The 26,419-nt window shown below is 36.9% G+C and overlaps 2 protein-coding genes across 2 annotated transcripts in view; both read left to right on the top strand.

The window, feature by feature from the left end:
• The window catches only part of WDR49 (WD repeat domain 49), a 154,299-nt gene extending 144,238 nt beyond the window's left edge, over positions 1–10,061 (top strand). The window contains exon 19 of the mRNA XM_036243520.1: positions 9,931–10,061. Within this exon, the coding sequence (XP_036099413.1) occupies positions 9,931–10,061 (131 nt within the window). The remainder of the gene's footprint in view (positions 1–9,930) is intronic.
• A 6,749-nt stretch (positions 10,062–16,810) lies between these two features.
• SERPINI2 (serpin family I member 2) overlaps positions 16,811–26,419 on the top strand; it is a 47,408-nt gene continuing 37,799 nt past the window's right edge. Inside the window, exons 1-2 of the mRNA XM_036243850.1 lie at positions 16,811–16,822; positions 24,749–24,983. Of these exons, the coding sequence (XP_036099743.1) occupies positions 16,811–16,822; positions 24,749–24,983 (247 nt within the window). The remainder of the gene's footprint in view (positions 16,823–24,748; positions 24,984–26,419) is intronic.

Raw genomic sequence — 26,419 nt, 5'->3', positions numbered from 1 at the left:
GGAGGACTTAGAATAGGATGGAGGATGAAAATCAGAAGGGAGGTTTTCAGAATACTGTATGCCCATAGACTAACAGCAGCTGGTCTTCGCAGTGCTCTGTTTACATAGTGACCTAGTTCCTTCTTGCCAGGTGCCTTGGTGAGGGTTGCCACGCCTGCTCATCTGATTAGTGGCCAATCAGGGGACAGGAAGAATCAGAAGACAAAAGATTTACTTTGCTTCCATTCAAATCACTGAATCATTTCATTTTAGTGGAAATCTTTCAATAGCTTCATGGCCACCACATCTTTTATTTTAATTGCTTTAAAAAACACCTTTTTGTTAGCATTAAATAAATCTTAACAGTCAGTCAACCAATAAATGAAGGGAAAAATGCATAGATATCATACTTTTCCAGGTAAGATACAATGAATGTAAATGGTTACCCATAACACTAGATGTTGAAGAGCAGGGGTTGTGGCAAGTGGATGGATATACAGATGTATGACATGAGAACCACCTTCTATCACCATTAGAAACCTGAGCCCTTAGGTCTCTGAAATGCAAGAATTCCAAAGGATGAGGAATGAGCCCACCCTTTGTGTACCTGGAGGTATCTTCATTCATTTCTTCATTTACTCAACAAGTATGTTCGTTGAACACCTTCCATGTACCAGGCATGATGTTGGGGTTAGGGTTATAGGAGGCATAAAGGCAGACAAAAGTCTCTGCAATCACTGAATTTATCATCTGGAGAAGAGAGACAGATAATGAATAAGTAACTGTAAGAGGAAGATAAGTTTGGATAGTGATAATGATAAGAGGTATGAAGAAAGCAGCAAAATAATGTGCTAGGATGTGTTAGGGGAGCATTAGTGAAGGTCTCTCTGATTTTTGAGCTGAATCCTGAAAGAAGGCAGAATGTTCCTAGGGCAGGGATCAGAAGTATAAAGCTACTGAGGTGGGCTTAAGGGTGATGTGCCAGGGATAGGAAGGTCAATTATGCTGGAGCAGAGTAAGAGAGATGCAGACTGGTACAAGATGAGCTTAGAGGGGGTTTGGGAATCAGGCCACACGGGACCATGTAGCCTGGGTTTAAGTGTGAAGGAAAGCCATTACAGGGTTTGAGGAAGGGGTGTGACCCCCGAATCCACATGCATTGGCTGTTGCTAACTTATCTAACAGAATTACTTGTCAAGATTCTAAGTGAGTTGTGGGGCCCAGAAAGCAAGAAGTTCCTTGCGGTTCCTATGCTAGCACCTATGTGGGAATGTAAGGGTTCTTTAAGATAAACTGCATATTTAAATAAACACAAACTTTTTTTTTTTTTACAAGGAGTATCCAACAGATTCTAGTCACAAACCACAGGAAACTTGTCAAACCAGTTTATTTGTCTCAATGAGAACATTTTACCCTTTGCAACTGTTCTGTGATAAACAGTGTATTTCATGGCAAGGGCATCAGTCAGGATTCCAGGAAGCAGAATCAGCAAGACCATATATTAAAATTTATGACATGGAATTGGCTTATGGGATTGTGAGGGCAGCTGACCAAGTCCAAAATAAAAGGAAGATCATGCGCAAGCTGGGCACAGGCAGGAACTGTTGTCCAGTGGTGGAATTTCTTTCCTCTCCTTGGAAAACCTCAGTTTTGTTTTTGAGAACTTCTAACTGATTAAGTCTGGCTCACCAGATTATCTGGGATTTTCGTCCCCCTACCCCCAAATAATAAGAGAAAGTTTATTGAGAAAGTCACAAAAGTAAAAAGAAGTAAGCCACTTGGGTTGCAGGGGCTCAAGAAACAAGTTACAGAGGCAAAAGCAGGGTCCTTGGAGCTTAGGAGAAAGAAAGTGAAGGTAACACACCTGGAGGAAGAAGAAAAAGAGAAAGGTGCTAGTGTGCTCCAGAGAGAGAGAGAGAGAGAGAGAGAGAGAGAAAGAGAGAGAGAGAGAGAGAGAGAGAGAGAGAGCAGTGAGTCCAAATCTTTCTTACTTAAAATCCATTGATTGGGGACTTTAATTACATCAGCAGTCCTTTCAGAGCAATATCTAGATTAGGATTAATTGAACAACCGAGAATGTGAACCTTGCCAAGTTAATACATCAAGAAAACAAGTCATCAGAGCAAGGCTAAAGACGTCCCTTTTATAATCTTAAGCAAATTCACTAAGTGGTTAATGGGTTCTTCCGTGCTTCACAACATTGCAGACTCACATCATAATATGAAAACATTATGCCATTAACCTGGCAGATGTTGAGACTCTGAATAGTGAGAGAAAAGGCTTATCATTATCCATTTAGAAGGTGTTAGGTTAATTTTGACATTGTTTTTACCACATAAAGGAGGTTGCCAGCGACATCAACACAGGTTACCCTGTTTTATGGGCCTCACCTACAGCTATTCTTGTGAGTATTAGGGAAATTGGTGGGAATTTTAGAGTATTCTAGGTAGAGAGCAGAAGCCATGTTGAAAGCAGGAATAATTTCTAGGTAAGTGTTTAAGAAAGGTACCTTTCTTAAAAGAGATCTCAGAAGAAAAGGACCTAACTCGAGATGCTCCAGTAATTCATGAAGACATTTTTTTCCCCAAAATTCTAAATAAATAGCCATTTTTATGAATAATTTTGCATTTGTAATTTTATATTCTTTTTCTTAAAGAAAGATCCCGAACTTGTTAGCTTCAGGCTCCAAAAACAGGGATCCACTCCTGCATATGAATTGTTTTTAATGGAAAGTGTTTTGTTTTTTAAATATGTTTTTATTGATTTTTTTAGAGAGAGAAGAAGGGAGAGAGAGGAACATTAATGTGAGAGACATACATCCATCGACTGACTCCTGCATGCCCTCTGCTGGGGATGGAGCCCAAAACCTGGGCATGTGCCTTGACTGAGAATCGAACCAGGACCTCTCAGTCAATAGGATGAAGCTCAATCACTGAGCCACGCTGGCCAGGCCTGCATATGATTTTTTAAATCTCTGTTTTTTAGCCAAAATAATAATAATTATTATTATCCCAGCAAGGTGGTCTCTCTCAAGATCTTACAAGGGTCTATCAGTTAGTTATTGGTTTATTTGTCTGAAAACTGGTTAATTGCACTGAAAACGTTTCATCTACTTTAGAGACAAATCTCAGTAAAACAGCTCAAGTTTATTTCAGAAGTAACATTTGTCTCCCACAGTGAATCTCAGGAGAGCTCTAAGGCATTCAGAATGCCTTGTGATTCTAAAGTGCTAATCTGTGGTCAGATGGGACAAGATCAACTGCTAATGTACAGAAATAGACATTATCTCCTACTGTGGTATTAGGCAAATGGAAAGTATTTTCATTTGTAGCTTCACTTATGAGGCAGTTCCAGGTTTATTCATTTTTGTTAAAAAGAAAAACCCACAAGAACATGTTCACAGTTCAAATACTAGAACAATTAAAATCTCATTCATTGAGGCGTCTCCCTCCCTTCCATGATGCTGAGCTGTCTAGTTCCCGTCATTATCTATTTCTGGCGACTGAGATCATGAGTTTCTGTGTTTCCTCAGAGGGTTCCTATGTGCATTTATGACTCTGGATTTTGAGCCCTGCTTTCTTTTTGTTTTCATTGCCGAGATACTTTTTCAATCTTTTTATTTCAAATTTTCTGAATCACTTTATTTTAAGTGTGTGTTGGTTTTTGCTTTGGATCCAACTAAAGAATGTTTTATTTTAATCATGAAATTGACCACATTTACCTCTATTGATATCTAAGATATTTTGGTTTTGAATATCTCACATTCAATTATGCTATTTATTGTTTATACTTTGAAGTTTTCACTGGTCTGTAATTTCTTTGTTTTTCTTTGGAAGGTTGTTATATGTTTCTTCTAGTGATACTTTTATAATCATGGATTCATATAATTCTCTAGCCCTTTATTCCTCTAAGACTATTAGATCCATGCTGAGTGACAATAAAATAAACATTTCTCCATACCCCTATCCCTCTTCCTCTACACAATTTATTTAATAATATGATCTTTCTTTGTGCTCACTTTTATTTTAAATTTTCTTATTGCATTATTATTTGACTTGGTTTAAGTTGTTTATCTCAACTATTACTGATTAATCATGAGTAAAACTTCTTCTCCCTTACTCTCCCAACTTTTGTTAAATTAAATCATTTCTATGTTGTCAGGCATGTGACATATACCTTCTATTTTGTCATCCTAAACCTCACATTATTTTAGTCTCACTTCTACTTTTAAATATATTCAGTGCTCACCACCAAATCTTCTTCCAAATTTTCTTCAGACATTTCTCAGTTTATTTTGTTGTAATTTTCTTATACAGGACTCTTGGGAACAATAGTCTCTGAATTCTCTGCATGTTGAAACTATTTGTCATTTTTAGATTTGAGGCATGGCTTGGATGATTATAATATCAATACTTCACATGTTCTTTCCTTGAATATCTTGTTAGTGTTGCTCTGCTATCTCCTGGTATTGATCATTGCCATGACGATATCTAGTGCAAGATATATTTCTCTCCTTTTAACTGACTTGATCATTTTGTCTGGCTGCCAAATGATTTTGTGTTTATTTTTAAAGTCTAATAACTTTACTAGACTATGCCTTGGTTTTGACTGTTCGGAGTCTATTATTTGTGGTACACAGGACAGTCAGCCTCTGTAATCTGTGGCTTTTGCATCCACAGATTCAACCAACTGCGTATTTGAAAATATTAGAAAAAGAAGATTACGTTGTTGCTGACATGCGCTATGTAGTCAGGCCTATGATGGTTGAGTCTGTATTGAACATGTACAGACTTTTTTCCTTTAATTATTCCCTGAACAATATAGTTTATCAACTAGTTATATAACATTTACATTGTAGCATTATTATGAGCAATCTAGAGGTGATTTAAACATACAGGAGGGTGTGTGTAGGTTACATTCAAATACCATGCCATTTACACAAGGGACCAGAGCACAGGCTCTGGATCCGTCCCGATGAGTACAGGGGATGACTGGATGTCCCTTCTGTATATGTCAAGTTGTCGCTTATGTGAACCAAGTTTTACTACATGATACCTTTAAATATTTGTTCAGCTCTGGTTTTCTTTCTTAAGGACTCATCCCAGTGATGTGTTTGTTGGATCTATACTTTTTAATATCTGTCATTTCCTCTCTAATTTGTGCATTTTTAAATTTTCATCTTATTATATTTGCTTTTCTCATTTGTATATTCCATGTTCCCCATTGTGTCTGTTCTCACCTATGATGGTTTTTGCTGTATTTTCTTCAGTCCTGACAGCTCACGTTTCACCGCTTCCTGCTGTGTCTTTGTTTCTTCCTGGAGTTCTTTCGTTTGTGCTTCGTCATCTTCCTTTACAGAGGCAAGTGCTTTTCAAGTTTTAAACTTTAATTTGTGACAAATTCTCAGTAACAATATTTACCTATCCAATGGTGGTGGTCCCTGTATTGATTAGCTTTGCTGCTCTTTTAAAAACGTTTTATTTTGCCCGGCCTGTGTTGCTCAGTGGTTTGAGCATCAGTCCCATGGACTGAGAGGTCCCGGTTCGATTCCGTCAGGGCACATGCCCAGGTTGTGGGCTCGATCTCCGTAGAGGGCATGGAGAAGGCAGCCGATCCATTCCTATCTCTCCCTTCCTCTTTCTCTCTCTTAAAAAAAAAATCAATAAAAACATATTTAAAAATAAAGAAATAAATAAAAATGTTTTGTTTTGAATTTTGCTTATAGTACCTTTGTGTCCATGGTATGCCGATTATTTACTGTTTTAATTCATTAACTTAATGAGTTGGCTTTTCTTAGACTTGAAATTTGTAGAGGTCCCTGGGTGAGAGCTTGTGATATATGATCAGTGTATCTTTCAGATGTTACAACCCGCAGGAGCAGACTGCTTTTAGCAAAAAAATGGCTCATAAGTGTGATTCTCATGTAGCCTCACCTCATCTGTTTCTCTGAACCAAAGGAGCTAAGGGAGGGTTTTCATATCCAGCCCTGTTCACCTCTGTTTACGTCCACAGGTATAAATGAAAGATAGAGCATTTGTACTGCAGGGTAAGCGCCTCACCATCGCTGTCTTTTTGCTAGCACTTTCTGAGATGCTGCTGCTGCTGGCCTGCTCACACTCTCCATTCTCCTCACTTTTATCTTGTGCAACACGGCTCAGTCTCAGCTGTTTGGCTGCCCTTCGTATTTTGTAGGCTGGAGGTTGCATCTATCTTTGGGTTTTGCCAAATGTGGAATTTATTTGCAGAGTTATTTCCCGTAGTTCTTGTATAATATTCAAGACAAAAGGGGGAAATATATTGACTTTCATAGTTATGTTGAACTAGACTACTTAATTTAAGTAACTCCATTCTGACCAGCAGTTGATACATGTATACACCATGACTCATCTAAACACCATGGCCTTAGGGAACCGGATCCATAACGACAAAGGGATTAGTAATAGCCTTGGGAAACCCAGAAAAACCTTAAAAATACTGTGATTAATGATTGCCCTGATCTTTGTAACAGCTCCTCATGCCCTCTATCTGTATCAGTTTACCCCTTAATGACGCAAAGGCAGCATGGAGAGCATGTGGTTTTGGTCTTTATAAGTGGACTGTAAGAATGCTCACTGCTGCTGATTTGGGGAAACTATGCCACTGCAGCCTGCTGATAAATAAACAATTCATTTACAATTCAGCTGTGCATCTCTGGTTGTCTAGCTGACACATTACAACAAAGTGATGGGAAATACAGGTTTTTTGTTTGTTTGTGGGTTTTTTTTTTTCATTTTAAAAATATAAAGATGCTACAATGCCAAGAAATTGCTTAGTGTTTACATAGTTTATTTCAAATTCCTTGGCTTGGTATCTAAGGTACTCCCCAGTCCAGCTCCAACCTCATTCTACCTTCATCTCCTTCATACATTCTACACTTTTGTTGAATTGTATTGAATGATTTAGAGTTACCTGAATAGTAGTTCTTGTTTCTTGATACTTTTATTCAATTTGTTCCCTCTAGTTGGCATTTTCTTTCCACCTTGGTAACCCTTCCTCATCTCTATGGTTCTTATCATCAATTAAAATACTTTCTGGACTTCAACTTCTCCTGAAACAGCATATAATTCTTAAAACTTTCCCCCTGGTCTGCACATTGTTATAATCTCTTTGTATGTTTAACCACAATTTCCATTGCTCAGATCCTCTTAGAACTGTACAGTTGTCCCTCGACACTTTGCACTTTGACTTTCGCGGCTTCACTCTATGGAAGGTTTTTTCAAATATATTTATTAAAAAGTTGATCGAGACAGTGAAAATGATACAGTGCGTGCTTGGTTGTCTGAGTCAATTATACACCCCTGTATTACAATTACAATTAAAATTATTGTACATATGGACTTTAGGCCTATATATTCAAGAATCCCTACAAATCCTCCAATGCCAGGTGCGTCCACTCGACCACTCCTTGTGTGTGGGCAATAATTTTTTTCCCAAAAAATAAGGTGTGGTGAAACCAAGCCAATCAGAGCATGCTGTTCATGGATTGGCTGTCCTATCCTCTTCCTATCCTGGCCACTGATTGGCTCAGCCTCATGCAAGTTCATTTCTCTCATACATGATTCTACATCACTACGCATCAGAAGCATCTTTGCTCTTGTAAGTGTTTGCAAATTCTGAGAACTTTTATCTAAGCCCCACAATGGCTCCTAAGTGTGCTTCTTCTTCTAAGCCTTCTGTTGATGAAACTAAGCGCCAGAGGAAGATACTTACCATCCAGGAGAAGGGGAAACTCTTGGATATGACCAAAGATGGCAAGAAAATCATGGAGGTTGCCCGCCATTACGGCTTGAATGAGTCTGCCGTTCACTCCATCTGTAAAAATGAAAAGAACATCTGTGCAATGGCTACTGTCTCTTTCAACAAGGAAGCAAAGTGCATCGTGACAAGTTGTAATAAGTTCATAGTGAAAATGGAATCTGCCCTAGCCATTTGGATCAGCAACAGCCGCAAAAAAACCATTCCGTTGGATTCCGCTGGTCATCCTGGAGAAGGCGAGGCAGCTCTATCAGTACTTTATGGTAGACAGACCTCAACCAGGACCCTCTTCTGCAATGTTCATGGATTTCACGGCGAGCAAGGCTTGGTTCGAGAAGTTCTAGAAGAGGTATTCTCTGAAGAGTGTGCTCTCCACGGAGACCCTGCCTCTGCTGACCAGCCTGCAGCAGAGGACTACGTGAACAACACCCCAGAGGATGCAGGCAACTCAGCAGTGGATAAGGCAGTTAGGCTAGCCTGGATGCTGGAGGAGGTTTCATGGATATGACATGATGACGCAGGTGAGCTGCTGGAGACACATTCAGATCCCGTAACTGATGAGGATCTGGTGGAGATGACTAAGTCTGCGAGTGAGGAAGAGGAAGAGCAGCCAGAGGTTCCTGGGGGTCAGGAGGAGGAAGCTGGCCTTATACGTGATTGTCTCTCTCAAGTCGTGAGAACTATTAAGGTAGTACAGGACATGACTGAGGAAGGGACCCACAAATGATGCGTGCATTGCAGTCCTGGAATGCACTTGATGGAGCGATAGAACCCTACAAAAGCCTCCTCACGCACATGAAAAGACAGCGCCAGCAACTGCCTGTCACAATGTTCTTCAGCCGCGCACCCAGACACCCACAGCCTCCTCCTAGTGCTCCTTCAGCGGAAGACGACGACGCAGCTGCTGAAGACACTGCACCACCTGAAGACTCTCCTGAGGTCGTGCCTTCAGAGGAGCAGTAACTTGCTCTTCTTTGCTGTGCAGTACATCTCTTCATCTTCATCGCTTCTTCATCAAACAAGTTGCACTATTTTCATAGGTTAGTGGTTGTGTGTAAGAACTGTGTGTGTGTAATTAAATGTACAATAACAATACGATATTTGTAATGTCTGATATGTCTTTTTTCTCTTATTTTGTCTAATATATTAGGTAATATGAGTGTAATGGTGATTAAAGTGTGTTATTTCATGTCTACAGGGCTCTAATAATGTTCAAATATGAGTGTAATGGTGATTAAAGGGTGTTATTTCATGTCTACAGGGCTCTAATAATGTTAAAAAACATACTTAGAAGGTTGTAAATAGGTTTTCTATGCTCTAACTGCGAAAATATTCGATTTATAAATAAAGAATCCTACTTCGTGGAAATTCATTTATCGCGGTAGAGTCTGGAACTGATTAACCATGATAAACAAAGGCCGACTGTATTCTACTGTATATGATATTTGGGTTATTTGGATACTGCTCCTACTTTGTACCAGTTGGAAGAAAAACTGTGACTTAGTTATATTTGTGCCCCAATTATGTCTAAGCACAGAATACTATGCATAACATACATTCAATAAACATTTGCTGAAATGATAAAATTAAGCAAAAGGCCAAAATTATTTTTTTGAATGCACAGCCCAATTTCCTCCTACTTTTCACTGATTCACAATTTAACCACTCATGGGGCTAATTTGGCTCATTTTTTTTCCTGAAGCCACAGCTCCCTGCAGATCAAAGCATCTTATGAGCATGTGATTGCGCTGGTTTAGTCATGAAGGCAGTCAAACTGTGTTTTGATTATTTTAATTGTCTTATTTCAATACAGAATAATTTGTTCTTGGATTTTTATGAGTCCTTGATATCTGTTAAGTATATTAAAAACAAAAATGAGAAAGAATCTTTTATAATCTTCTACAGTTAAATGGTGGATCTCTATCATGATACAAATACATTTAATAGAACCAACTCTGTTAAAATTTAACTTTTAAATTTAAATTGAAGTCAAAGAAACAGCAGAAGCTTAAGCAAATATTTCCTTCCAAGCCTCTAGGTATTAAAAACATAGAATTTTATAAATAAAGTGAACCTTGAATATTTTCTCCCCACTATTTCATTTAATTGGATCCTTTTCAAGTATAATTTATATGTCATCTTCTTTATCATTTTTAGCTTTGAAAGCTGTATTTGTTGAGAAAAACCTGTTTTCCAAAGACTTTCTGGATCGCGAAAGAAGAGGCAAGCAATTATGTCAAGAAACAAGTAGTGAAGTGAAGATGAAAAGAAATAAGAAGCAATTATAACTGAAAGAAAAATAAATATTTCATTGACACATAAAGTATGTGTATGAAATGCAGACAACAAATCAAAATTTTGCCCCACTTTTTTCCTTTATATTTCAACTTCTGAAAGTTTTATTTTCAGACAATTTTTGTTCATTACCTTTCACTTTCTATTTTCAGTAACAGAAAAACTGGACTAAAGAGGGAGCAGTATCCATTGGCATTACCTAATCTCAAATGTTTTTATATAAAGAAAGGTACAATTTCAGAACAAAGCATTCTGACCAGTTACAACTTTGGTTGCTTCTATAGACAAACATTTTGGTCAATTTTTATTGTAAAACCTGCACTTAAATTAAACATGAAAAATACTGACACAGTGAATATCTATAAACTTGACTAAGAAAATCATGCCCACTTATTTACACTTTCTAGGTTTTTTTTTTTTTTTAAATGATACGAACAATACAATTAGACCTTGTCAGTAGTAGCTGTTTTATTAATTCTTATTGACTTTCAGCCATTCTTATATGTAGTTATTGAGAAATGACTGCATAAGTTCCAGTTCTATACTTTGTTATTCTGTCCTCTAGAACTGAGTGGTATAGTACGACCAGAGATAAATGCCTCAAGAAAAAGTTCTGAGGTTTTATAAATAACTCACTGTATGTGGAAGGTCAAGTAGACAATGTTTGGTTCTGAAACACAATGTATCACCTTTTTTATTCATTTTTCTTTATAAATATCATTATCCAGCAGGCGACGAATATTCTTTTTTAAAAAATTCTCGCTTAAGGATATGTTTCTATTTATTTTAGAGAGAGAAGAAGGGAGAGAGAAAGAGAGAGAGAGAGAAAGAGAGAGAGAGGAAGAGAGAAACATCAATGTGAGAGAGACATCAATGTGAGAGAGAAGTATCAATTGGCTGCCTCCTATACACGCCCCATCTGGAGATCAAACCTGTGCCCCGAGCATGTGCCCTGACCTGCAATGAAACCCGAGACTGCACAGGACGTCATTTCAACCAGCTGGGACACACCAGCCAGGGCAGGCAGCCAATATTCTTATGCTGCTTTATTTATTCTGTCCTGTAGGAATAATTAATAAATTCTCTCACATAGATTTAGTTACTGTACTTTTGTATTTTAAAGCTCCCTTTCAAAGATATTTATATTTTAAGGAGAATTTTTCAATAAAACAAAAATAAAGGAAATAATTAACAACATATAGGGGCCTACTCTGGCTAGTAACTACAAAAATTCATTGTGTTTAAGCCCCACAATAGTCATATAAAACATATCTATTTTAAGGTTAAAATCTGAGGTTTTGCATTAGAAGAGGCCCAATTACTAATGGCAGAGTCGGGGTTGGAGCCCAGATCTGTTTTATACCAAAGACCACAGCTTTTTCCCTTCACCATTTGTTTACTCACTGTTTATTACTTACAAAGTCAGTGAAATGAACTCTAACAACAGAATTTCCAGCATCAGTGGAGCGAATGTTTTAGTTTGGTGGAGAGGATGGCAGAGGAAAGGTTTTTAGAAGACAGTTGTCTATTCCATTTATAATTCATTGCATCCTCAGTCAGGCATTGCGACTTTTACGTACATTGCTTTCCTTCTCGGTAAGTGACAGTCACATATGGAGAAAATGTAGGAAAATGATAGATGTGAAAGAATTTTGAAGAATGTCTTCAGAGTGGTTAAGTCCCTAGAAAGCATGTTAAGAGGAAGAAGAAATTAGAGGTCTAGGTTTAGAAAGATAATTCATAGGAGATATAACCTGTCTTCAAATATTTCCTCAAAGCTGTAGCAAAAAAAAAGGACTAAAAGTGGCAATAATAGGCATGGTTTTAAGAAGGCAGATTCTAGGGTTGCTCCCTAACACCTGTTAAAACATGACAAAGTTACTCATTTTCCCCTTTCTTCCCACCATCACCTCCCATCTTAGTGCAGAGTGGTCGCAGCAGCCCCCTGAATGGCTATGGAAAGAAGAAGAAGCCGAGAGAAGACCCACCACATATGCTTACTGGACCCAGAATATGGGAGGGAGGGAGGGAGTGGAGATGACCAGCATGGTTGGGAGATTGATTATATTGAGCAAATAAGAACTGAATGAATAAATGAATAAAATTAGTAAACCTATTGAGGAAAACGAGCTCCAGATATCTCCCTGTTGTAGAAGGTAACTGTAAAACTAGAAAGGAGGAAAACTAGAACGAACTTTGAGGTTTTAAATTGGGACTAGAGAGATCAGTATGAACTCCTGGTTTCAGATAAATAGATACACAGATAGAATGGAATATTTAAGAGTGATAGAAAATTATGTTTTCAGCTTGCTCACATAGGATCCAGAAAGTACAAATTATAAAGCGCGCACACACACACACTCAAACACACACACATATATTGTAATGATGGATGGATAGATAAAGACAGGTATATAGATAGAGCACATGGGGTGAAATGTTAACAGCGGGGGAAACTGAGAGAGAAGAGTGGAAGACAGTAGTTCTTTGTATTATGTCAGCACTTTTCTGTTAACTTAAAAGTGTTTCAAAGTAAATTATTTTTTGAAAATGAAAATGTTGCCTTGGGACAAAGGATTCCTTGAGATGTTCAGAGTGAGGCTGAGTAACTCACAGGGATAATGTAGAGAATTCTTTCACTGGTTGGGAGATTTGATTGGATAATTCATCATTTCACACTTTGAGCATATGATTTATGAGTCATATATTGGTGACAGTACAGTAGAGTAAAATTTGAGCCACAATTTCAGAAATTTAAAGGAATATTAAGATGTTAAGGAGATGTAATATGGGTACCAAATACTTTGCGAAAGCTCTTTTCCCCATCCATTCACCTATCCAACTGTCCGTGAAGGCATAGGCAAGGGCCTGATTTGGACACCAGGTATACACAAATAAATAGAAGGTGCTTCCCTTGCCATCAGCTTTCTGAACTGAAGGCACATAAAATGCTGTGGCTTATTACGCAAAGAAGGAATGAGCACCCTAGTTTCTCTAATATAATTTAAAAATTATTTTACTAGACTTATTTTACTTTTTATACCCTTAGAGATGACTTTGTTTGAAGTGCTTAGTCTAAAATAGTCTCGTTGATATCGACAGATCTTCTCTCTATAGACTACTGCATATGCAAAGCACAAACCTGCGTGCATCCCTAATCCCTGATTCAATGCTTCTCTGAAGGGAATTAAGATGAGCTGTCTCACAAGTATATTTAATGAGAAAGAGTTTTTAAAAGTATGAATGTCTCTTTTAATGTTACTGTTTCTAATACTGAGGAACAAAACACACACAAAAGGAAAAAAAAACCGTTTAGTTATCTCTTATTCTATTTTTGTAGCTTACAGCGTCTGATTGTGTTAGGCAGGTAGCAGGGTCTTACCTATCAAATGTTAATGGAACTGAACATTTTTAAGCTATCTCTGAAATTAACATTTAGGTTTAATTATTTAAGATTCATTTTTTCTACAGTGAAAAAACGTGTCACACTGAAATAGATTGTGCCAGTCCTGGCCAGTGTGGCTCATTTGGTTGGAGCATCATCCATGCACCAAAGGGTCACAGGTTCGACTATGAGTCAGGGCACACGATCATGCATGGATCAATAATGTTTCTCTCTCTCCCCCTCCCTTCCTCTCTCTAAAATCAGTAAAAAGCAACACACAGAGTTCTTTAAAAAATAAATAGGATGTGCCATACTGTTCGGTAGGCTACTTGTTTGTAGCATGAAGTTTTACACTAAATATAATTTAAACTGCTCTTTTTTTCAGAACATTTTCCTCTTATCACCCAAACTATATGGAGCAAACTGACAAGAGGAAAAAAATACCTAATGATAATGTATGGAAGAATTCACTTTTAAGTTCTTTATTTACTAATGAGAGCACTTGATGACATGTTTTTACTTTTTTTTAAGAACTTATCTTTATTGTTGAATGTATTATAGATGTCCCCCCTCCCCTTTTCTCTCATTGACACCCTCCTCCCCAATCTGAGGGCCTGGCCCCACACCCACGTGTGGAGGATAAAAATCAGGAGGACACCTCGCCTGGGAAGGTCCTCCCTGAGGACTGAGGGGTCCCCGTCCCACACCAGGTGCCCCGTTCAGGGCTCCAGTGCCAGGAAGAGAGTCCCCATAACTTCTGGCTGGAAAATCCAGCGGGAACTGAGGCTGAGGGAGGCTGTGGCTGCTGGAGCTCCAGGCAGCTCCTCTTAAAGGGTCTGCGCATGGACTTATCGGACTCGCTTCCTCTGAGCTGGAGTTCAGAAGGGAGGCAGCTTGAAAGGCACCAGAGACATGTGGGGAAGAACTGAATTGTTCAGCACTGGGGCGAGAGCTGGAGGGACAGCTTTCTCCTGGATGGACTCACTGTGGAAGGCCATTGTTCCTTTGATGAGCCCTTCCCTGGGGTAGCAGATGGCCACCATCTTGACCGGAAGTCTCTTGATTACATGTTTTTAAAGTTTTAAATTCATTTTTACTTTTTAAAAACTAAAAAATGCTAATAAATACTAATTAAAGCTGATTATAAATTATTAATAAATTTTAATTAATAAGATAATGAGATGGAACCTGTAACCCCTTGCTATTATTTTTTTCCTGATGCTCTAGGGGAAAAATAGAATTGTAGAAAGAACAGATTTGTACAAATATTTAAAGGTTTGCAGTAATATTTTATGGACAATTTTGGTATCTTTCTTATTGATTAAAGAGCTTAAACCAGGGAGGACTTCACAGACACTGTCTGCTTGAACTGTTCTAACATAAGGTCCTTACAGAACAACTTCATTAAATGATCTTACTATGACAGAGTGTCTGTCTTTGTCACTGGAAGGAAAAATAATGGCCTGTTCCTGGGTACGTCACATTATGATCTGAACATTGTAGACATAATGATTTGGTTACCAAGTGTACTTGTGATGGATGTTTGCTGGTGTCACTGCTTGGGTAGAAAAACATTGATTGAATGATAGTCTTAGACATTCAGATTTATTATTTATGAATTGCAGAGTAGAATAAAATAATAATTGTGTTCTTCAGTTGTATAACTGTGTTTTTGGAAAATAATCTCTAATAGTGTTAAGTTAAAAGCTGCAAATGAGTTTGCTTATATCATACTAAGTAATATTAGGGTATAACCCAACATTTAGAAAAGATTTAGAGCCCTGGCTGTTTTGGCTCAGTAATTAGAGCATTGGCCTGTGGATTGAGGGGTTTTGGGTTTGATTCTTGATTAAGGGCATGTACCTGGGTTGCAGGTTTGATCCCTGGCTCTGTTCAGGGTCTTGCAGGAGGTAACCAATCAATATGTCTCTCCCACATCAATGTCTCTCTCTCTCTCTCTCTTTCCCTTCTTCCCTTCCATTCTATCTGGAAATTGATGAAAAAATATCCTTGGATGAGGGCTAAAAAATAGAAAAAGAAAGTATTCACAGATGCATAGATGGGCAATTAAAAATTTTAGTGAATTAGAAGATTATGGTCAACATTGCTTATCAGGCATCTCAAGCCTGTTACAAAGCTCGAGCCCCAGGACACTGAAAGATGTTGAAAGTATCCTTCAAAAAGTGTTTTTTATTTTTATTTATTTATTTTTTATTTAATATTATTTTTGTTACAGATGTTTCTCCTTTTTTACCCCATTGACACCCTCCTCCCACCCCACCCCCCGCCCCGTCCCCGGCTTTGTTGTCCATGTCCATTGGTTATGCATACATGCATATAAGTTCTGTGGTTTATCTCTTCCCACCCCCCACCACCCCTTCTTCTGAGAGTTGTCAATCTGTACCCTACTTCCGTGCTTCTGGGTCTACCCTATTCCTCAGACTGTTCTATTTATTATATTCCGTATATAAGTGAGATCATGTGGTATTTGTCTTTTTCTGCTTGGCTTGTTTCACTTAGGATAATACTTTCCAGGTCCCTCCATGTCGTCTCAAAGGATAAGAGATCTTTCTTTCTTATACCTACATAGTACTTCATTGTGTATATGTACCACTGCTTTTTTATCCATTTGTCTACTGATGGACACTTGGGCTGTTTCCAGATCTTAGCTATTGTAAATAGTGCTGCTATGAACATGGGGGTACATATATTCTTTCTGACTGGTGTTTCAGGCTTCTTAGGGTATATTCCTAGAAGTGGGATCACTGGGTCAAATGGAAGTTCAATTTTTAAATTTTTGAGGTAGCACCATATTGTTTTCCATAGTGGCTGCACCAGTCTGCATTCCCACCAGCAGTGCACTAGAGTCCCCTTTTCTCTACATCCTCACGAACACTTATTTGATGATTTGTTGATGGCAACCATTCTGACAGGTGTGAGGTGATACTTCATTGTTGTTTTAATATGCATCTCTCTGATGATTAGTGATGTTGAGCATTTTTTCATATGTCTCTTAGACATTTGTATGTCCTGTTTGGAGAGGTGTCTATTCAGCTCCTCTGCCCATTTTTTAATTGGGTTCTTTGTCTGCCTTTTGTTGAGTTGTATGAGTACTCTATATATTTTGGAAATTAACCCCTTTTCTGATGTATCATTGGCAATGATGGTCTCCATATAGTGGGTTGCCTTTCCATTTTGATGGTTGTTTCTTTTGCTGTGCAGAGGCTTTTTAGTTTGATGTAGTCCCATGTGCTCGTTTTTTCCTTTGTTTCTGTTGCCTTAGGTGATGTATCAGTGAAAATTCTGCTGCGTATGATGCCCGCAATTTAGTTGCCTACATTTTCTTCTAGAATTTGTATGGATTCACTGGTCACATTTAAGTGTTTTATCCATTTTGAGTTTATTTTTGTGTATGGTGTAAGTTGATGGTCTAGTTTCATTTTTTTGCATGTAGCTGTCCAATTTTCCCAACACCATTTATTGAAGAGGCTGTCTTTACTCCACTGTATGCTCTTGCCACCTTTGTCAAATATTAATTGAGCATATTGCTTTGGGTCCATTTCTGGGTTCTCTGTTCTGTTCCACTGGTCTTGTGCCAGTACCAGGCTGTTTTGATTATAGTCGCTTTGTAGTATAACCTGATATCTGGTATTGTGATCTCACCTACTTTGTTCTTTTTTTTCAAAATTGCTGTGGCTATTCGGGGTCTTTTTTTGGTTCCATATGAACTTTTGAAGTATTTGTTCTAGTTCTGTGAAATATGTTGTTGGTATTTTGATGGGGATTGCGTTGAATCTATAGATTGCTTTGGGTAGTATGGACATTTTAATGATGTTGATTCTTCCAATCCATGAACACGGTATGTGCTTCCACTTTTTTATATCTTCCTCTATTTCTTTTTCAATGTCCTGTAGTTTTCTGAAAATAGGTCCTTTACTTCTTTGGTTAAGTTTATTCCTAGGTATCTTAATTTTTTTGCCACAATGGTAAATGGGATTGTTTTTTGTTTCTCTTTCTTTGAGTTCATTATTGGTGTATAAGAATGCCGTCGATTTCCTAACATTAATTTTGGATCCTGCTACTTTGCCAAATTCATTTATTAAGTCTAGTAAATTTTTGATGTAGATTTTTTATGGGAGTTTTTAGGGTTTTTTATGTATAATATCATGTCATCTGCAAATAATGACAGTTTCACTTCCTTCTTTCCAATTTGGATCCCTTTTATTTTTTCTTCATGTCTGATTGCTGTGGCTAAGACTTCCAGTACAATGTTAAATAAGAGTGGCAAAAGTGGACATCCCTGTCTTGTTCCTATTCTTAAGGGAAATGTTTTTAGTTTATGCCCATTGAGTATGATGTTGGCTGTAGGTCTTTCATATATGGCCTTTATTATGTCGAGATATGATCCCTCTATTCCCACTTTGCTGAGCATTTTTATCAGAAATGGATGCTGGATTTTGTCGAATGCTTTTCCAGCATCTATTGATATGATCATGTGGTTTCTATTCTTCATTTTGGTTATGTGGTGTATCACATTTATTGATCTGCGAATATTGTACTAGCCTTGCATCCCTGGGATGAATCCCACTTGGTCATGGTGAATAATTTTTTTGATGTATTGCTGGATTCGATTTGCCAGTATTTTGTTCAGAATTTTGGTGTCTATGTTCATCAGGGATATTGGTCTATAGTTTTCTTTCTTTGTAGTGTCTTTTTCTGGTTTTGGAATTAGAATTATGCTGGTCTCATACAATGAATTTGGAAGTCTCCCTTCTTCTTGAATCTTCTGAAGTAGTTTGAGGAGAATGGGTGTTAGTTCTTTTTTGAATGTTCAGTAAAACTCCCTCGTGAAGCCATCTGGGCCTGGGCTTTTGTTTGCTGGGAGAGTCTTGATTACCTCTTCAATGTCCTTAGTTGTTATTGGTCTGTTCAAGTTTTCTATCTCTTCCCGGTCCAATTTTGGGAGACTGTGTGTTTCTAGAAATTTGTCCATTTCGCTTAGATTGTCAAATTTGTTGCCATATAATTGTTCATCGCAGTTGTTAATGATCTTTTGTATTTCTGTGGTGTCAGTTGTTACTTCTCCTCTTTCATTTCTGATTTTGTGCATTTGGGTTCTCTCTCTTTGTTTCTTGGTGAGTCTAGCTAAGGGTCCATCAATCTTGTTTATGTTTTCAAAAAACCAGCTCTTTGTTTCATTGATCCTTTGAATTGTTTTTTTGGTCTCTATGTCATTTATTTTTGCTCTGATCTTTACTATTTCCTTCCTTCTACTTGCTCTGGGGTTTTATTTTTGTTTGCTTTCTAATTCTTTAAGTTGTGTGGTTAGACAGTCAATTAGAACTTTTTCTTGTTTCTTGAGGTAGGCCTATAGTGCTATGAACTTCCCTCTCAGAACTGCTTTCGCTGCATCCATAGATTTTGTGTTGTTGTGTGTTCATTTTACTTGGTTTCCAGGAAGTTTTTAATTTCTTTCTTGATCTCCTTAGTAACCCATTCATTGTTTAATAACATGCTATTTAGCCTCCATGTGTTCAAATGCCTTTGCATGTTCTTGTTGCAATTGATTTCTAGTTTCATGCCATGGTGATCTGAGAAGATGCTTGATATGATTTCAATGTTCTTGAACTTGTAGAGACTTAGTTTGTGTCCTATCATGTGGTCTATCTTTGAGAATGTCCCATGTGCACTTGAGAAGAATGTGAATTCTGTGGTTTTGGGGTGTTATTCTCTGTAGATATCTATTAAATCCATTAGGTCTAGTGCTTCTTTTAGTGTCTCTGTTTCCTTGCTAATTTTTTGTCTAAAGGATTGTATTGCTATCAATTTCTCTTTTGAAGTCCTCCAAAAGATTTTTAATATATTTTAGTGCTCCTATATTCAGTGCATATATGTTTATCAAGGTTATGCCTTCCTGTTGGATAGATCTTTTCAATATTATGTAGTGGCCTTCTTTGTCTCTAGTTATGGTCTTCATTTTGAAATCTATTTTATCAGATATGAGTATTGCTACCCCAGTTTTTTTTTTGCTTTCCATTTGCTTGGAAAATTTTTTTCCATCCCTTCACTTTCAACCTATGTGAGTCTTTTTTGTGAGGTGGTCTCTTGTAATCAACATATAGAGGAGTCTTACTTTCTTATCCAATCAGCTACTGTGTGTTTTTTAATGGGAGCATTAAGTCCATTTACATTTAAGGTGATTATTGATATGTACTTATTTATTGCCTTTTTTTGTTTAGTTTGGTTACATTTTTCTTCCTATTACTTCTACTAATTACCACAATCCTTTTAACATTTCTTGTAGTGCTGGTTTGGTGCTAATGTATTCCCTTAGCCTTTTTTTTTTTGTCTGGGAAGCTCTTTATTTGACCTTCTATTGTGAATGACAGCCTTGCTGGGTAGAGTAGTCTTGGATTCAGGTCCTTGTTTTCATGACCTTGATTACTTCGTGCCATTCCCTTCTGGCCTGTAGTTTTCTTATGAGAAGTCAGCTGAGAGCCTTATGGGGTTTCCTTTGTAAGTAACCTGTTGCTTATCTCTTGATGCTATTAGGATTCTCTCTTTGTCTTTAATTTGTGGCATTTTAATTACTATGTGTCTTGGTGTGGGCCTGTTTGGGTTCTTCTTACCTGGGGCTCTCTGTGCTCATTGAACTTGAATGACTTCTTCCTTCAACAAATTAGGGAAGTTTTCTGTCACTATTTCTTTGAATATATTCTCTAACACTTGCTCATTTTCTTCTTCTTTGGGGACTCCTATGATGTGAATATTATTACGTTTCCAGTTGTCCCATAGTTCTCTTAAGCTGTCTTCCTATTTTTTAATAATTTTTTCCTTTTGGTTTTCTGATTGGTTGATTTTTTCTACCCTGTCTTTTAATTCACTGATCTGGTGCTTAGCTTCCTCTACTCTGCTCTTTAGACCTTCTGATGTGTTTTTTATTTGTGATATGTCACTCTTGATCTCTTCCTGGTGGTTTTTAATTTATAATTGGTTTATTTTCATCATCTTCATGTCCTTACTCATGCTATTGAGCTTCCTCAAGATCATGGCTCTGAATTCTAGCTCTGTTAACATGCTTAACTGCTCCACATTGTTATCATCTTTGGTGGAGGTCTCTTGTTCTTTCATTTGGCTTTTGTTTCTGTGTTTCACCATTTTGGCTATCACAGTGTGCTTTGGAGCCTGCCAAGTTTTCCCTTTGGGTACTGGTGTTGTGCTGTTTGTGGCTCCCTCTCCTGGGTTTAGATGAGTGAGGGAGGACCCACATTAAACACCACTGTCAAGTCTTACTTTCCTGGTTAGAGTGTCTATCCCAGGAGTGGTACTGTTTTCCTCTAGCTTTCTGCCTGGAGGCTAGCAGTCCAGGTTTCTTGAAGAGTTTTACGTTGTCAGTTGATTGAAAAACTCCCTCAGGTGCTCAGCATAAGGGGATATCCTGAGGGTGGGGCAGATGCTGGTTGTTCTTAAGCCTCAATTAGCACTTCAATGGCTCACAGGGTGGGGTTGGATCTCCGAGGGAGGGGCTGCTGCCTCTCCTCAGAGCCCTGGGAAGGAGCAATATGGCCACCGTCCTGCTTGGCTGGCACTCAGCAAAAGCTCTGAGCGCCCTCCAAATCCCGAGTGTCCCAACACAGTTCCAGTCCAGTCTGCCCTCCCTCTGCCGGAGCCCAAGGTGAGTGGCTGTGGCTCTTTTAGCGTCTGTCCCGGCCCTGTCCTGTTGAGCCACTTGGGACTTTAACCCGAGGGCGCTGCTCATAGCTGAGGCCGCTGCTGTGCTGCTGACCGGGGGCTCCCAGCCCCAGGCTGGCGCCTTCACAAGCCTACCAGGATTTAGTCGGGGTCCCTGGTTATATGGTCCTCGCAAGCTGCTTTTCTGTTGCTTTTGCCTGTTGATTTGTCTGTGTTATAGTTGTAATTCCAGTTTGGTCCCTGGAGACGGTCTGTGTAGCTCCGTTCACTCCGCCGCCATTTTGGAAATAAAACAAAAACAAAACAAAACTGTTTTTTGTTTTTTTAAATAAACTCTTTCAAAGGTATTTATATTCATTTTACTTCTCATTCATAGAATTATCACAAATAATAATACAGTTAGTAATCAATAGTAAATATTTATTTAATTGTAACCAGAACAAATTTTCCTTTTTTTTTCTCAGAAGCCACTTATGAATAACGCATAATGGTATTAATAATGGTATTTAATATCTGATTGCCATTGATGTGATTGATTTTAACTAGAACAATGAGGTCAAAACCCATTTAATTTCACATCCTTTTAAAAAATTTTGTTTTTTCTTTATTGATTTTAGAAAGCGAGAAAGTGAAAGGAAGAGAGAGATAGAAACATCAATGAGAGAGAATATCAATTGGCCACCTCCCACGTGCCCCCCACTGGGGATCAGGCCCACAACCTGGGCATGTGTCCTGGCTCTTGGTGCATGGGTCAACGCTCAATCACTGATCCACACTGGCCAGACTAATTACACATCCTTTTTATATTAATGAATTATTTGTATAAAAAATAATGTAAAACTTTAAGAGCACATAAATATAACACCAGTGTTAACTATCAAATTATCTATGTTTAAGAGTAATATCTTGATCTAAACTGATAAGTCTATCATCTTAATCTAGTCTTTTTGTTCAACTTAAAGATGGTATTTCTTTAATAGCTGCACTTTTTCCTAAGGATTTAAATGGGCCTTATGTCCACAGGAAGTCTTCTATTATATAATTTGATGAATTGTTGAGAACTCTGTAAATGCAGCAGTAATTTGTCTCTCTGCATTCTGGACCTGATTTAGCTTTATTCTTTCTCTCATAGGCATTTGGAAATATTTATGATGGAGTACATTAGTAATATGATGTGGGATTCCTGTGAGAAACAAAAAGAACTAATTACTAGCAAATTTATAGACACTGGCACATTCTTCCAAATTCTGTTTCTACTTATTATAAAAGAAGCGAAGTAAATGAAATAATAATATAAACTTAATGATCTTTTAAAATTCTAGTATTCTAGTATTGTTTTTTCTTTCAGTACTTGCATATTTCATCAATGATCATTAACCTGATCATGTTAATTCTTTCCTACAAATGTGCTGAACACCTGCTTTTGTCTTAGAGGAATTAATCTAGTAATGTTCAAGATAAACAGAGTTGGCCTTGACGGATCAGGTGTTTCATGTACTAGTGCTTCTCAGCAGGCATATTTTAGTTATAACATTACCATGAAAGGTCAGAAGCAAATTTTGAGTAAGTACCTAAAAAATAAATATCTTTTGAATAAAGTATGCATGCAATAATATTGACTATGAGTGTTTAATAGAGTAGGAATGGCTTTTCAATTCACTTAGGTAGATATAATTTAAATTTTTCAAATTAATACATTACTTTTATTTTCCTTAAAAGATGTCACTATAAATTAAAATATAAACTTCTTATAGGACTATTCATCAGGTTATTTAGTTCATTAGTACTTTGTGATTTCTAATGAAATATCCAAAGTCAATGAGATAAGTGAATTTTGAAAATGAATATTTGTTGTGAGCTTGTAACTTACTAAGTACTGAGAAATTTTCTGGGAAAAATGGGTGCTCAAAAATAGAAAGTTTAGTTATTAAGGTTGTTAATAATAATGACAGGGTAACTTCCACGTTCTACTATAAGGGAAAAACTATATCTTTCATAATAGTGTTTATTATTCTAATACAAACCAAGAACATAAAGATATTCCTAATGAATTACAACTTGATGTATTAAAAGTACTAACAACATTTTGACTATGTATCTACAAACCAATATTTTGGACTGAATCTTCTGAGATAGTGAATATATTAGAAAATGATACACAGAAATTTGTTTTGCACATAAGATGTCTCTTACTCATTAACTTTTACTATTGTTGCATTGCTGTTTACAACCTGAGTATTAATCTAATCCTTGATAAAACATTTGCTTGATGAGTTGTACTTATCAACATTTTCAGTTTAGCAAAACATTATTTCTAACAACTATTTTGGACTGAACTTTGAAATCTTTTTACTTTGCAAATTGTATATCTAAGCAAGTAGAGTTTAACTATATATATTAGAAAAGAATTTGAAATGTCTAGATAATCACTCCACAGCTTAATTTTGAAGACTATTTGAGTTAGTAATCTTTACATATAACAGTGATTCTTAATGACTCTTAGCTCATTTGTAGGTCATGGTGAGCTAATGGTCTGCAAAACACTCTAGAAATATAGTTCTTCAATTATTTACGTCTAACACACATTCTGGAGGCTTTTATCTTTACCCCCAGTGATTACTTCATAGTAATCTATTCAACTAGAAGTTATTAAGGGTTACTAAAATGTATTCTTTGTAAGGTAAAATTAGTGTTACTAAAATTTATGAGGCCTTCAGCATCAGTATTCCACCAAGTCTTTGATAAAATTGTGAAAATTCATTCTGCTCAAGATGTAATCAGGGTTGAATTTTCTGCAATTTTAGTAGAGAGCACTTTAATAGAGTGTCATTACTGTTGTGACTCGGTTAAAGTGTTCAGTTGCGGCTTTCTTATATTGGTTATTTGTCAAATGGTTCTTTGATTTTTTTTTTTTTTAAATTGCTCTCTTTTCTTCTATTGTCAGGCCATTTATATTTGGTTGTAATTTTGTTTCTTTGTACTTTTCTAAGGTTTCTTTTCTGCTTTTGGAAAAATAGATGTGGGTTTTGGGGTAGTATGTGCTGTGAATTCCATAACTTTTACTGTTGTAAAAAGTCAGCCAGATCACTTAATTGATTATAATGCATTCACTGTCTAATATTGTAGTTCCAACACCACATTGGAGTGTGTTCATTTTTTTAATCCCATTTCTGGTTTTGATCTCTAAACCATGTTAGAGTGGTTTGGACAGAGGTTTCCTTGATATCAGAGGTTTCCTTGATACGATTATTCTACTTAAAACCATCGGAAAAGATGGAAGAAATGTATCATATAGCCATTTAGAGACAGTATTACTAATGGTAATTACCCAGAATTATAATTCCTCTTGATTTTTAAGAAACTACTATATATTTTGAACTGGTTCTTGAAGGAATGTAAATAATACCATTAGCACATGGCCTGTTTCTCTTAATAGATGATACTTAGTCTGAAAACTGACAGAATATTTTTGTGGAAATTTGTCCTAATAAGACAGAAAATTCTAATAGGTAGAAAGTTTTCTTTGAGTGTGATATGATAAACTCTGATTCCTTTGAAAACTAACAAATTTTGAATTAATGCACAGAGGTCAAAATGTTTAAGATCTTGTGGAGTCTCCTACTGACTGTTTCTGGAAGCCAAGCCTCAATGCCCTTGGCTCAGAGAAATACCGAATTTGCAGTGGATCTTTATCAAGCTATTTGTTCATCTCAAAAGAACAACATTGTATTTTCCCCGCTTGGAACAACTTTGGTTCTTGGAATGGTGCAACTAGGAGCAAAAGGAAAAGCACACCAGCAGATACGACAAACTTTAAAATTTCATGAACCCTCAACTGGTAAGATTCTTACATATGATTATTTGTACTGAATGAGATCTGGCCAAATCTATTTTTAAAATATTAGAGAGAAGTTCATGGTCATAGAACTTTAATAAATAAAAAAAGGCCCTGGCCGGTTTTGCTCAGTGTTTAGAGCATTGGCCCGTGGACCAGAGAGTCCTGGGTTCGGTTCCCGCTAAGGGCACGTACCTTGGTTGCAGTTTGTCCCCGGCCCTGGTTGGGGTCGTGTGGGTGGCAACCACTCGATGTGTCCCTTTCACATTGATATTTCTCTCTCTCCATCTCTCTCTCCCTCCTGCTCTATCTGAAGATAAATGCAAAAATGTCCTCGGGTGAGGATAAAAAGAAATAAATAAAAAATGTTGTAAAGTATGAAATTATAATAACATGGCAAATTGTAATATAAATAATATCAATTAATTTATAATTGTTTCTTAACAAAAATTTTACCAAAATAACGTATAAGAAATTAATTCCATACAGATATAAAATTGTGAGTATATTTTGTTCTGATCTATTTTAGATAGTTTTAATTCATTGAAATTAAGTTTTGTATATATGTGTTTATGTATATGCATATATATATACCCATGTATGTACATACACACATATATTCTTCCATTATCACTTACTATATTGGGACCATTTTCTCATATCATGCAGTTGCCTTAGAATATAATTTTTAATTGTTGCCTTTTATTCTCTCTTAAAGAAATATCATTACTTACTTAACCCTTCTTCATTAGGTTGTTTCCAATACTTCTCTTACAAAAACGCTTCAGTGAGCACCCTCACCCAGAAGTCTTTGTTTATCTCTCTCATTAGCTTTTTAAAATTAGTTTTCTAAGTAAAATTTAAGCTTTTCACTTAAATGAGACCAAGAAAGTGCATTAATGTATACATTTTAAAAGCTTATTTGGTTAACAGTTTTTACGGAAAAATGGAAAACAAACAAACAAGTCAACAAAAACCTTTCAGAGGCCTTTTTGCATGTGGGCGGTAGTAGTTCTGGAGTCTCCCTAAGGCCTGTCTGCGATGGTGTGCAGGCGCCCCCTTTGAAGGGGCGTCGCCTTCCCCTGGCTCTTCTGTACACTCAGTTTTCATAATAATCCTAACATTAAACTTCTACATCTGTCAGATAATATGTCCTGAACATCAGAGAAAACATTTTTGACTTGGGAATTTTGTCACTATAACTAATTTCAGTATGGTTGCCTTAGCACAAAGTGATTATATTTAGGAATTTGTTTTTCTTCTTTACAAGGTTTCATTTGCATCATTTTAAATAAAGGCAATTTTATGTAAAAAAAAAAAAAAAAAAAAAAAAAGGAAGTTGGTGAGAGTGAAGTTAATTATGAATTTTCCTTTGTGAATAATGAAAAAGGAAGCCAGTATGTTTCAGGTTTAGTCTTGACTGTCTATATTAATTTCAG

This window comes from Molossus molossus, unplaced genomic scaffold (genome assembly GCF_014108415.1).
Source record: "Molossus molossus isolate mMolMol1 unplaced genomic scaffold, mMolMol1.p scaffold_m16_p_5, whole genome shotgun sequence".
Lineage (NCBI taxonomy): Eukaryota > Metazoa > Chordata > Mammalia > Chiroptera > Molossidae > Molossus > Molossus molossus.
The sequence above is the reverse complement of the archived record's forward strand: the minus strand, read 5'-3'. Positions and strand labels throughout refer to the sequence as shown.